Below are 13674 nucleotides of genomic sequence, written 5' to 3'. Positions count from 1 at the left end.
GTGAAAATCGCATACATATCAGTGGCGGATCCAGAACTTCAGGTAGGTGGGGGCCCCGATCATCCAGACCCTGGAATAAGGAGGGGACCTGCTCTCAAAAATAATTTTTCTCTGTTTTTCGGGCCTAAGGGCCTGTTTACATGATTCCGGAATGACTTTCATTCCGGAACGAGTTCATTCCATCCCCATACATTCCTCTGTATCTGTTTACATGATACGGAGACGAAAGTCAAGTCATTCCGGAATGAGTTCATTCCGGTTTTCATTCCGGAATGAAATTTTCGTTCCGGAATGACATCTCATTCTGGTATCATGTAAACACAGAACGAATTTCGTTCCGAGATGAAACCGCATCTCATGAAACCGCAAATGGAGGCCACAGTTTGAACTCAGAGCGAAAAAGGGTAAGAGTATTTCCTGTATAGCCCAAAGAAGCAGCCCTACGGTCAAATTTCTCGTTAAAATTGCAGCAATGGTCATAAATGGGGACAATAACATGTTTGAGCGAAACACGCGCCATCTTTGTTTTTGATCTCGCGCGAAAACCACTCACGTGAAAAAGCCTAAGGGCCTGTTTACATGATTCCGGAATGACTTTCATTCCGGAACGAGTTCATTCCATCCCCATACATTTCTCTGTATCTGTTTACATGATACCGAGACGAAAGTCAAGTCATTCCGGAATGAGTTCATTCCGGTTTTCATTCCGGAATGAAAGTTTCGTTCTGGAATGACATTTCATTCTGGTATCATGTAAACACAGAACCAATTTCGTTCCGAGATGAAACCGCAACTCGCGAAACCGCATACGGACTCCACAGTTTGAATTCAGAGCGAAAAACGTGATAGCATTTACTGTTTAGCCCAAAGAAGCAGCTCTATGGTCAAATTACTCGTTAAAATTGCAGATACGGCCATTAATGGGCACAAAAACATGTTTGCGCGAAACATGCGCCATGTTGTTTTGATCTCGCGCGAAACATGCGCCACCTTGTTTTGATCTCGCGCGAAAACCGCGCACGTGAAAATACCTTTGGTTGAACCGGTCGACTCTGTCATGTGAATGCAGAACGAACTTCATTCCGGAACGAAACTCGTTCCGGAATGAAAGTCATTCCGGAATCATGTAAACAGGCCCTAAGGGCCTGTTTACATGATTCCGGAATGACTTTCATTCCGGAACGAGTTCATTCCATCCCCATACATTTCTCTGTATCTGTTTACATGATACCGAGACGAAAGTCAAGTCATTCCGGAATGAGTTCATTCCGGTTTTCATTCCGGAATGAAACTTTCGTTCTGGAATGACATTTCATTCTGGTATCATGTAAACGCAGAACGAATTTCGTTCATAGATGAAATCACAACTCATGAAACCACATACGGACTCCACAGTTTGAATACAGAGCGAAAAACGTAATAGCATTCACTATTTAGCCCAATGAAGCAGCTCTATGATCAAAGTACTCGTTAAAATTGCAGATACGGCCATTAATGGGCACAAAAACATGTTTGCGCGAAACATGCGCCACCTTGTTTTGATCTCGCGCGAAAACCACGCACGTGAAAATGCCTTTGGTTGAACCGGTCGACTCTGTCATGTAAATGCAAAACGAACTTCATTCCGGAACGAGTTTTATTCCCGAATGAAAGTCATTCCGGAATCATGTAAACAGGCTCTTAGATCATTTACGGTAAGCTGGAGCGGTTAGTACAAAATCAGACTGCAGACTCGGTACAAAACGCAGACTGAAAACAAGACTATTTTTCAAACTTCAGCTTTTTAAACTCGCTACAGCGGTTGATTTATCTTTATCAATTTCGAATTGGTAATATTCTGAAGTGTATTGCCTGCACCGTATGTGTTTAACCGTATGTGTAGCTCTTGCATTGCTCTTGGCCTGGGCGTCCTTGGGGCGAGGGCTGGTGCATAGGTCCCGCGTCCCGCCGGCTGAGAGAGATGATGGAAACTGGAAACGACAATGCCATCGGGGCTTGTGGGATTGTTGTGTTCACGTTTGCGTGTTGAGGCAAGAGGAGGGGGTGTGTAGCACGAAATCAAGTAATTTCAAGGTAAGATTCGCCTACAAGAAATCATCTGTTCTCTTTCTAACAGCACCTCGACGATTCTTTAGTGTTTGACGACTCACTGATTAATTTTTTCTTAGCTGCGGTCAGATCACTTCCGCTTTATATACGATCGTGCATAATTTATTTCATTCATACTTCGTTGAAACAAATAACGTTTATCAGTTTAAATTTATTAGGATTTATGAGCTTTATTATCACCTAAACAGGTCCCAAGCTGTGGAATTAAAATTCAAGATGTGATTTGTCATCGATTAATTCTTATTTCAGGTGAGTAATGTGGTAAAAACTTACGAACAAGTTTGAATGAAACCGGCAGACTGTACAAATTATTCTTTATTAATTTCTGGTCAGGGCTCAAACCCAGATATTTAGTCTGAATAAGCGATGCAACTCCCACACCAAGTTACAGACATCAGTTTTCAAAATTCCTTGACTTTCCCTGATATTAAAGAATAACATTTTACTGACCAAATAAATACAAAACACTGCTGAGGTTGCGTTGAACTAAAATGTTTCGGCCATCAAAGACAATTGCGGTATTAAATCAGGGTTGTTATAACATAAAACTAAGATGTCATTCTGAGTAGATTTGGATATCTGCCAAGTGTACATACTAGTTATGCAACGCTTTCGAGTGGTATACTATGTAATATCCCACGAGTCACTTGTATTTTCTCGGTATACACACGAGCCTTTAGGTGAGTGTGTATACAAAGAAAATACAAGTGACAAGTGGGATATTCCATAGTATACCACGAGAAAGTGTTGTGTAACTATTTTATACCATGCCATAGAAAATACGCTCACTAAATTTTATCGAGAATAAGATCGCAGCGCACGATGGGATGGTTGGGTTGAATACCATCGAATATACAACGGCTTTCCTGTATTCTGATTGGCTGTATTTTCTATGGCATGGTATAAATGTATTTATGTTATGTAAATAGTGCCATTAAAAACTAGGCAATCACAACTCCAAAAGGTACAAAACAATCAAAGAAGTTAATTCTTCATGTGTGTGTGTCCATACAGTGTACATGTCTATTATTATTATGTATTATATAATAACTTGAATTCTACGCGCATTTTGATTGGTTCTTACTTATGATCTATCAGAGTACAGACGCATAGATGATGTCACGCGTCAAAATGTGGTATGAAAATCAGTGACCCACTCGGCTAGCGCCTCGTGGGCCACTTCTCTGTTCATCCCACATTTTGACGTCATCTGTGATCTATAACTGAACAGACGCACGGCAAAATGGAATCTATTTGTTAAACAGTTCATAAAACAAAAAATTAAAGATGGCTACCAGTAATTCATTTCAAAACTTCTTCTTTCTTTTTAGTTATACTGACATACTGTACATGTATGAAATAGTACAGTGTCATTATGCATTTAGTGTTAGTTATAATAATAATCTATATGTCTAACATGCAAAAATTTCTGAATGCTCATTGGCTGAGTGCACGTCAACCAATCCCAAACAGTGCAGAAAGTTGAAATAAATTGATTGACAGCATGCCGATTTAAAGTCAACTCAAAAACGTGGTCTTTTCATTTGTTATTTCTTATCAAATGTCTAAACAGTCTTTAAATAACGTAGTATCAATGCTTATTAAAGACAAAGACATCACATCATACATATTGTATGTTGTTGTTGTGTCACATATCAACCTAGTAAATGGCCCAGCTCACGATATCTGGGAGGCCATGGGTTCGATTCCCGTTGGGGACTCAGAATTTTTCTTTGTCCCATGCTTGTGTCATCTTTATTATTAATTTTATTACCAGGCTTGAAATTTACAGTCTTTATTATTTACTACAAATTTGATGATTTCGACATTGCTGATCCTAGCAGTATGCAGGACAGGTGTCATATATCAACCTTGTAAATGGCCCAGCTCACAATGAGTCTCTCGTAGCTCAGTTGGTTAGAGTGCCCAACGGGTATCTGGGAGGCCATGGGTTCGATTCCTGTGCAGGACTCAGAATTTTTCTTTGTCCCATGCTCGTGTCATGTTGAACATCTCATCTTTATTATTTATTACCGAGCTTGAAGTTTACCATCTTTACTATTTACTACAAATTTGATGATTTCGACATTGCTGATCCTAGTGAATCTGGATTTTTTTTTTACTTTTCGAAAAAATGGTTCAGTCGGGTGATGGGAAATGATACATTTTATTGGGATGGCGTAACCACAATTTCCACTTGTAGCTGCTCAAACATAAACATTTGAGATTGAATATGTTAAACCTTTGTTTTGATTGATCAAGATCCATTCATAGAAACCAGCATGACTAAAGCATCATATTAATAATCATTAAATCTCAAGTCTCTGTAATTTGAAGGTATTCGTTCAGTACTGTCTCATTGGATGAAATTAATCGGAAACTATTGATTGTTCAAAACCAGTACTTATTTTCCCGGCTGTACTTGAATAGGACAAGGGAACATTGTATCATTATTTAAGTTCTTGTTATGATAGAGCAAGAAGTCTGTTATTTCAATAAAAAGTCTTTATTAAACAAAGTTTTTGCATTTTTTTGTTGATGATTTACAGGTCTTGACTTGTGTAATTCAACAGCAGGATGTGAGTTTTCGTACATCACTTCCGTTTTCTGGTAAGAGTTTGTAAAACTTAAACCAGGGCCACCTATGTCTATTTTCCCAGAATCAATAATATTCTTATTGAGTCTAAAATTAATCACTGCATTTATATGATAAGCTACTCACCACTAACAGAAAGGTCATGGCTTAAATGTTCAAGGAGTCATTTATATGCAGTGGGGTGGGAGATATATTATATTTTAGATTTTGTACATGTGTTCCCTGGGTTCCTAATATTATAACAGTTTTGGTAATTAGTAAATAAACCCCTTCTGGCGGCTGGTATATTAGAGAATAATGCCCAAGGCTGAATGATGTCCGAAAAATGGACAGTTGGCCGAGAGTCGAAGCTTTGACGGCAACTGTGAAATTTAAGGACAATAGTATCTCGCACTCACTTGTGAGATTGGATTGGAAATTCCTGGGGGGTGGGACGGGTCTCATAGGCCAAAGGGTGGGGGGTGGGGTCCTTAGAAAAAACCGCTTCCATGGGAGAGGGATAGATAATTTATGGAACTGCACAATTCGTATCACTGTGTGGCCTTGTAATGGTCTCTATTTTTCTTAATAAAATTATGACTTGTATGGCCCTGCCCACTATTTCCTTGGAAAAAACATATGAGATAAGGTCAGGTATGATGGCATACTCTTTGGTCTGACAGTGCAGGAAAAAGGCCTAGTAAAAAAGTGTCCAGCCCCGCAACTGCCACAAGATGGAATTTGAAACTGTCTGAATCTACAGTTTTCAATTCAAAATGAGCGATATTAAAGAGCATTCCAAAAGTGAAGAATGACCCCAACATGCTTTAACTTTACTAACCAGAAACCAATATAGTTCCCAAGGGCTAATGTTTCAAAGAAAACATGTTTAAACTCCGCAAATGATGAAGTTCAAAAATCTAAGTACATCAATTTATTTGAGGAGAACAACAATAAATGCCATAAAAAACTACATACTCAGTAATAAACATTTCCTGGTTTCTTAACAAAACCATAGTCGTGATAAACATTGTAGAAAAGAAATGCATAAGTCACAGCTTTGAAGATTATTGCAGACAGCAACTTAGTTGGGTAAAAGACATGCATTAAGTTATGGGTATACGATGTATGTCATCAGTCACAGTATTGTGTTCAAACTAATAATAAGTGCAATTGGAAAAAATCAAAAATTACTGTAAATGTAACAAATGCAAACTGTGAACTTTCTGACGAAAATTAATAGTTTTTACGAAAACTTACGATCTAGTCAGACATTCGAATTAAACTATAAAAACTCAACAGTGGAATTTATTTGAAAATGTCGCAACTTTACTATATACAAGAAATAAAACGCATTTCAACAGCAACAGAACGTTTTCTATAAAGTTTCCTTTGTAACTGAAACTCTGATCGTAACCGTTCTTAAACTCTACAAACTCATTTGAAAAAGTCCGTAACTTTACTTTGCACGGAAGCTTTTAGCTTGCGACACAACCAGGCGGACTGAAGATTCAACAAAACCTTTGCAAGCCACGCTATTAAGCTATTCTTTGTAATACAATCGTCGAATTCTGCCATTATTTAACTAGGGTAAAGTTAGCAAATAATCGCGACAGTGATAAATGACCGTGTACAGATGAACAGGGGGGTTGACAATGTATGACAGTTTGTTACTTGGGACGCGGAAAAGTGTCCGTTGTCTGTATTAACGGGTGTCCGTATTAAGCGGGTAATTTAAGAGAAAATGTATGAGGTTTTCTTTGGGACCAACGAAACTGTCCGTAATACCGGGGTGTCCGTATTAAGCGGGTGTCCGTTAAGCGGGGTTCCACTGTACTTATATTATAATTCTTACTCACAATACAACACTAGAATACTATACATTGCGCTAAATACATTTAATACAACGAGACACATTCTAAATAATTACTTACTAACTCAAGTGACATTACATTATACAACAACTTGTCATTTGTCTTGGTGTGGTGTTTTAACAGAATGGATACTTATTAAAATTTGCACACATGGCTTCTACCAACTAGCTGATTATTTCTAAATTTTTTCTTTGCTTTTAATATGACCCATACTAATACTCAGTACTATCAGGACTTTCTCATGAAAGAAACTGTCCATACCCCCCACCCCCACAAATAGACATGGAAAGAGATTGGGGATAAATGAGTGTTAATAAGGGGCTGGGTCGGGCAATACAGCATAACTGGGTCATGTAGCAGCACTCGCAAGGTCCCCCATGAATGGCTCGTTACCCTTAAAGAGAACAATAGAACAATCAACAGGAACAATGTGCCTAGCCCCAAAACAATAGCAACTGGTACACTAGAGGACCATTAGAATTACAAGTTTATGAGACACAACTGATAAAATTTACCTTTACCGGTGTTGAGTGGGGTTAAAATACATTTGTGTTTCTAGAATGGTTTTTGCTCTTTAACTCTTTCTGTTTTCTTTAACTTGACAATGAGATATTGTTGATTTCAGCAGATGCAGAGAGGGTGTCAAGTACTGACCATTATTATTGGCTTTGTTGGGGAACAATGGTAAGTGCCTAAATGTCTAGAGTATTAGTCTGAATAAGAATTAATCTAGTTATTATTATTATTATACATTGTAGTCACTAGCTGTCTTCTCATTGGCTAAGAGCCTACAGCTAATGCTGGGAATCCGCGCAACCTACAGATTAGTGAATAATCTGCTAGCAGATTATTCACTAATCTGTAGGTTGCGCGCGCAATGCATGATTTCCAAGAGCAATGTGACAGGCATCTGGCGGCGAAGGAAATTCATAGTTCGTCGATTCACCTCTTCAACAGAGAAATAGTTTGACCAAAGTTCAAAAATTGCTGACAATAAAGTCTCGGAAAATACAAAATGACCAACAAAAATTGGGAAGGAACTATTCCACGATTTAGTAAGACGACCAGCCGGAATTAGCACAAGTTTTGAAACAGGTTGAAATTGTTTGTCATTACTTCCTTTTCCAGAAAAACAATGTATACCTTATTCTCACTTAATTTCGCGAGTACTAAATTTCGCGATTTTCGCGATTTTGAAAAAAACGCGAAATTTAATACTCGCGAAATATAAGACACGCGAAGTTTAAAATCGCGAAATTTAATATCGTTCTGATAATATAAAAAAATAATGAAACTCGATGTGTTTTATCATAGTTATTCTAACATGTCTGAGCTTCATGTTTAGGAGTTTTTTGTTTGATTTTGTCCATTAGTTATCTCCCACTCTATCAGTGGCACTGTTCGAACTGTTCTCTGTCGCCAAGTTCCTCAAAATCTCGCTCTTCCAGTCGTGGATGAACCTATTAGGGATTTAGACTGTTAAATACGTTATGTTTTGTTATGTGTAGATTGTTTTGTTTGCTGTTTTAACGATGACTTTCATATTAATTATGTTGTTACAGTTTCGAGGTCAAAGCTTCATATTGAAGAATAGGTAAAAATCGCGAAATTTAATACACTCCAATTGTACCTTCTTCTCAAAATCGCGAAATTAAGTACTCGCAAAATATGGCTCTTGATTTTTCGCGAAATTAAGTACTCGCGAAATTTAGTGAGAATAAGGTAATAAAACAATTATTAGATTCGGTTTATGTGATATCCAGAATAATCAAGGTCTCTGTAAGTGTTATCAGCCTCAGCCTCCGGCTTCGGCTGATAACACTTACCTCGACTTTGATTATTCCGGATATCACAAAAACCTCATCCAATAATTGTTTATAATTATTGTAATAGGAGGCATGGTGACCTTTTGTTAAGCATGCTGGACTCTAGATCAAGCAGTCTGGGTTTGGGCACTGGCAGTGGGCACAGCATTGAGTTCTTGGGTGAGGCACTTCTCTCACGGTGCTTTTTTCCACCCAGGGCCCGGTTGTTCAAAACTCCGATTAAACTAACCACCGATTAAGCCTAATCGTCGATTAAAATCACTAACACCGGGTTAGCTAATCAGTGGAATTGAGAACGTTGTTCAAAGCCCGATTAGAGGTGCGATTAGTTAATCGCCGATTAACGGTTAGTACTTGGTGTAAAACCAATTGTATTGTCTCGCTAATCGACGATTAGTATCCCAAAATGCATTTCTCCTTGAGTAAATACTGCGATGGTTTCCAATATGGCGTCCGCAGTGTCGCATGTGGTAAAAGGAAAACAGCTGTGGCGACGTAAAACTAACTGGTCCGATTCCAAAATAGTCATGTTGCCACTTGCATTAAATCATAGTGATGACTAGCATTTGGACAATTGGTTCAGAGCGAGACACCGCTTCGTAAATCTGCCTCTACGAGGTTTGTAATTTTCTGGATGTATTGAATATGAAATTATTTATGGTGCCGAAGCAAGGCTGTCGTTCTTGTTTTTGTACTGTTTGTATTGTATTTATTGTTTTATAAAGCTTTAAATAAAGCTTACACAGAAAAGAAATGTACAGCAAAAAATAAATAAAACTATTTTAACGACGAGGGTCGTAGTTCTTGATCGCAACAAGCCAGTATGGTGTCGTTATATTGATAACTTCGCATACGTCTTTGTCTCACAAACAACAAATCCGCCATTTTTTTCCAGGTTAATCGGCCGATTAGTGAGTTAATCATCTCCCGGAGCAGTGTTAAATTTAACCCTTAGTTTAATCGGTGATTAGCGCTAATCGGGCTTCGAGCAACGCAATCTAATCGCTAGTTAAATTTTAATCGCCGATTAGCATATTTAATCGCTGATTAGCGCTAATCGGAGTTTTGAACAACCGGGCCCTGGTGTATAAATTGGTACCAGCGAATTTAATGCTGGGGTTAACCCTGGACTAGATAGATGGACTAGACATCATTGCATTCTTTATAATCATTCCTTGCCATTTAGAACTTTTAAAAAATATGTGTTTTTATTGTAAGAATGGAAACTTTTTCGGTTGCACGTATCATATTGTATCCAGCAGATAGAAATAATTTATTGATATCTGATGCCCAACATTTCAATTAGGAAATAGCATTATGCTTACTTGAAGTATTATGCCCCCTTCTAACCCGAGCAGTTCTCTGTCCAATGGACTTTGCAAAAAGTAATGTAATCAGGACTAAAGCCTTTTGTATTGGTCATGTTACATGTACATGTAAACACATGTACATTCATGATAGCAACCCATGTTGGAGAAATATATATATTTATAACATAGCTAGCAGAGCCGCGCAATCAAATTCAGTATACGTAAGCGTGCTCAAAATCCCGATGGAGCACGCTGATGACGTAATCGACGAGCGAAAATCTCACTGAGTAAAGCTCATACGCTGCGGGTGTTTTGCTAAAGCGAAGACATATTATCTTCGGAATATGAAAAGTGAATCCTTTCAATATTTTCCCAAGGATACGAGCTACAAGGTAAGCTGTTTCTTATTACGAGACGGAGAGCGAAAGAGAAAATAAATTCGATTTTGCCGTCAAAGTTGTTTGTGTGCTTTCCTTCATTCAAACAACAACAACTAACGTGCGAGTCTCGAAGGACGAAAATCATTTTTTTCACTGCCCTAACGTGGAAGAATGGGCCAACCATGAATGACAACAGCTCGATGGCACTAAAAACTAGCTGCCTGACGAAAGTTTTCGCGTTTTAAGCATTACACCAAAGCGTCTACGGCTCTGTTGTGATTTTGCCGCTCGAGAAAAATTAACTTCATCGGGCGCTTCATTGAGGCCCTGCCAGGGGGGGTTCCCGTGTCGCTTGTCTAAATTTAAAAGTGTGCTGTGTCGCTGTTTTATCGCTCTTTATGTCGCTGTCGGTAATTAAATTGAACGAAAATTGCTTGTCCTTGTCGGTATTTAAGTTTTTCCAAAAGGGTTGTCGTTTGTCGCGATTTTATTAGTATGCTGTCGCTACTTTTTGGGCCATGTCGCTTGTCGGAATTTACCCTGGCAGGGCCTCTTCATTCAACTACCGTTTTCAAAAATGTTTATTTACATCAATTACAAATCAAATCGGTCCACAAAAATACTTAAAACTAAGCATGGAACCGAATTCTTTGACTCTTTTAACCCTTGGAATCTGTTCGGCTGTTCGAGGTTGTTTTGTTATAATTTTCTTCCACGCGGGAGTAAACATTTTAATTTTAATTTAGCGAAAACTTGTCTCAGAATCAACAGCAGTATTTGCTGTTTTTGTCATTTTTTTTTTCTTCGCTCTGCCACCATATAAACTTAGTCAATTTATCAGCCATTTGACACAAACTGCTCCAATCGTGTAAACTTGTACATGTGTAATTTATTGCTCGACCGCTAAGTTTATGTTCTCACACTGCACACAATAAACACAGTTTTTTCCCGCGGCCGGTTTTGAGGCACAATTCCACCGGCAATGTTATAAAACAATTGGTTCATGCTTTTAGCTGTGCTCCATCGAGTTATGGAGCACTTGGGAAGCTAGAGTTGCCCTCGGCTATGGCCTCGGGCAACTCTTACGCTTCTTTCGTGCTCTCCAAACTTCCAGCGTGCTCCATAACTAGATGGAGCACGCTAAAGCATGAACCAATTGTTAAATATATGTTAAGTTTATTTGAATTTAGGCCAAGATTTTTAGTGTCCATTGTCGGTATTAGAGAGGGTCCATACGAGAGAAAATATGTGAGAATTTTGTCGAGACATCACAAGTTTCCGTGATAGAGAGGTGTTGACCAAAAACAAAAATTTTCACTGAGTAGTTTTTAAGTTATGTCTTAAATTTTTAAAAATATGGTATCTATCCCCATATCTGAGGTCGCCATGGCAACGATTTCTAACGTCGCAGCAACCTTATTTTTTTCATTAGTAATGCCTAAACGAATAATTATGTACCAAACGATTTTCCTTGACATTATTGTTGTAGCTGCCTAAACCATTACCAGCCACCTAAAATTACTTAGCAATGCATTTTAAAATGTGCCGGTTACGTTAAATTTAAAAACTAAAATGAAACTTTTTTTTCTTTTCACTGTACCCAGGTACTATTGAAGAGCTTCATGTAAACCTTTATAAAGTGTACGGTGGATAAGGATGTCAGCTGCTGCACTTTCACCCCTGGCCAGCTCTGTAGAGAAAACAAATGGAGCCAAGCTCAGCAGACTTCTTATTGATGGTGGAACAACGGTTCTAAGGAATGTCTTTGATAGGTATCATCCTCCTGCAAACCTGGCTGCTGATCTCAATGCAAACTATCTAACTCTAAACAATCTCTTAAGGAAAAGAGTCTTGCGTACAGCTCAGTGGGACCAACTGTTCCCACCTGGTGGAGCTGCACCAGACTCTAACACATTTGATATCACTCTTCTATTCCTTCTTCTGACCAACATATGTGGACTTGCCCCTCCTCTCTCTGGATGGCACACAAAGCCTCCCCCAAGTGATACCTCTCGTGAGGCAAACCTTGCTCGCGTTAAGTTTTTTCGCAATGAGTTGTATGGTCATGTGTCGACCACTGGTGTTGATACACCAAATTTTACTTCTTTGTGGCAAGAAATCAGTGCTGTTCTTGTTGCTCTTGGTTTGAATCAGGCAGAAATTGATAGATTGAAGGCGGAGCATTGTGGGGAGGAAGATTATCTTGACGTGTTACGTGACTGGGCTGATAGTGAAGAGGATATCAAGTCACAGCTGAAAGACATACGTCAGGACCAGACCGAAACACAGCGACAAGTTGAGAATGTACGTCAGACCCAGCTAGAAGATCGCAAAACCATTCAGGAAAGCAACTCAAAACTGGAAGAAGTAAAGCAAGCAATTGAGTGCTTAAAAGAGGAAAAAGGTAAAGACAGGGAAGAAGAAGTCCTACAGAAGCTTGTCAAGTCAGAGTTCAAAGGAGACATTGAGTATCACGTAGGACGATTTCAAGAAGGCACGCGTGAGTGGGTGTTTAACAAAGTTCAAAACTGGTTAGATGACAGAACCTCTCAAAATCGCGTGATGGTGATCACTGCAAATGCTGGAATGGGGAAGACTGTTATCTCAGCCGTCATTTGCAAAAGACTGCAAGAAGCAGGCAGACTGTCAGGAAGCCACTTTTGTCAACATAATAACGCACGTTATCGAAATCCTCAGCTGATGCTTCAGTCCTTGGCCTGTCACCTGTGTCATGCCCTGCCAGAGTACAAACAAGCTCTTGTGGAACAGCTGTCGAGAAATCTGGGTAAAGATCTCAACAACATGGGTGTGGAGGAACTGTTTGCACTGCTGTTTAAAGAACCTCTAAGCACTGTAGCTGACCCTGGAAGAAACATGCTCATGGTGATAGATGGTCTTGACGAAAGCGAATACCAAGAACGGAATGAACTGCTCGACGTAATTGTTAAGCACTTCTGCAAGCTTCCACCTTGGATTCGATTTCTATGTACGACCCGACCAGAGAGAAACATTGCAAAAGCATTAAAACAGTTAAAGCCGTTTGAGCTGGAACCAAATGAAGAAGGGAATGTGCAAGACATCAGGTGGTTGTTTGAAGAGAGGATGCAACATCTAATGAAACCAGAAAGTAAAGGCGCCATTGTGGAGAAGCTTGTAGAGAAGGCTGAAGGACTCATGCTCTACGCGTACTTCCTTATTTCATTTATCGAAGAGAATGTGTCAGTTCTGGACCAAGAAGATCTTGATGCCAGCTTGCCATTAAATATTTCGTCAGTCTACGAGTCCTATTTCCAACGTCTAGAGAATGAACTTATAATGGAGCTTGGCGTCAAGGAAGACAATTTTCTAAAGTTGCTTTGTGCTGTTACTGCATCACGGGAGCCCTTGCCAATTGACTTTGTTTCTAAAGTTTTTGTACCCAGTGGTAACTCATCAGTTGCAAGGCGTAAATTACTGAAAGTTATTGGCAGTGTGTCCTCGCTTCTTCCCATTCGCGATGGCTGTCTACACGTCATTCACAAGTCAGTTAAAGACTGGTTGACAGACACAACGTGTTATGGAGAGCATGACTTTACCGTAGACGAGAAAGAAGGCCATCGC

At 39.2% G+C, this 13674-nt stretch overlaps 1 protein-coding gene across 1 annotated transcript; it reads left to right on the top strand.

The window, feature by feature from the left end:
• Nucleotides 1-2023: 2023 nt before the first annotated feature.
• On the top strand, nt 2024-13666 carry LOC144640947 (uncharacterized; the record flags this gene model as incomplete). The annotated part of the gene is made up of 5 exons (XM_078500013.1): nt 2024-2073; nt 2298-2358; nt 4659-4719; nt 7184-7242; nt 11679-13666. A coding segment is annotated over exon 5 (1936 nt), but the record flags the coding sequence as incomplete, so codon positions are not given.
• Nucleotides 13667-13674: the final 8 nt, after the last annotated feature.

Source organism: Oculina patagonica, unplaced genomic scaffold (genome assembly GCF_052425735.1).
Source record: "Oculina patagonica isolate OP01 unplaced genomic scaffold, crgOcupat unplaced58, whole genome shotgun sequence".
Lineage (NCBI taxonomy): Eukaryota > Metazoa > Cnidaria > Anthozoa > Scleractinia > Oculinidae > Oculina > Oculina patagonica.
The sequence above is the reverse complement of the archived record's forward strand: the minus strand, read 5'-3'. Positions and strand labels throughout refer to the sequence as shown.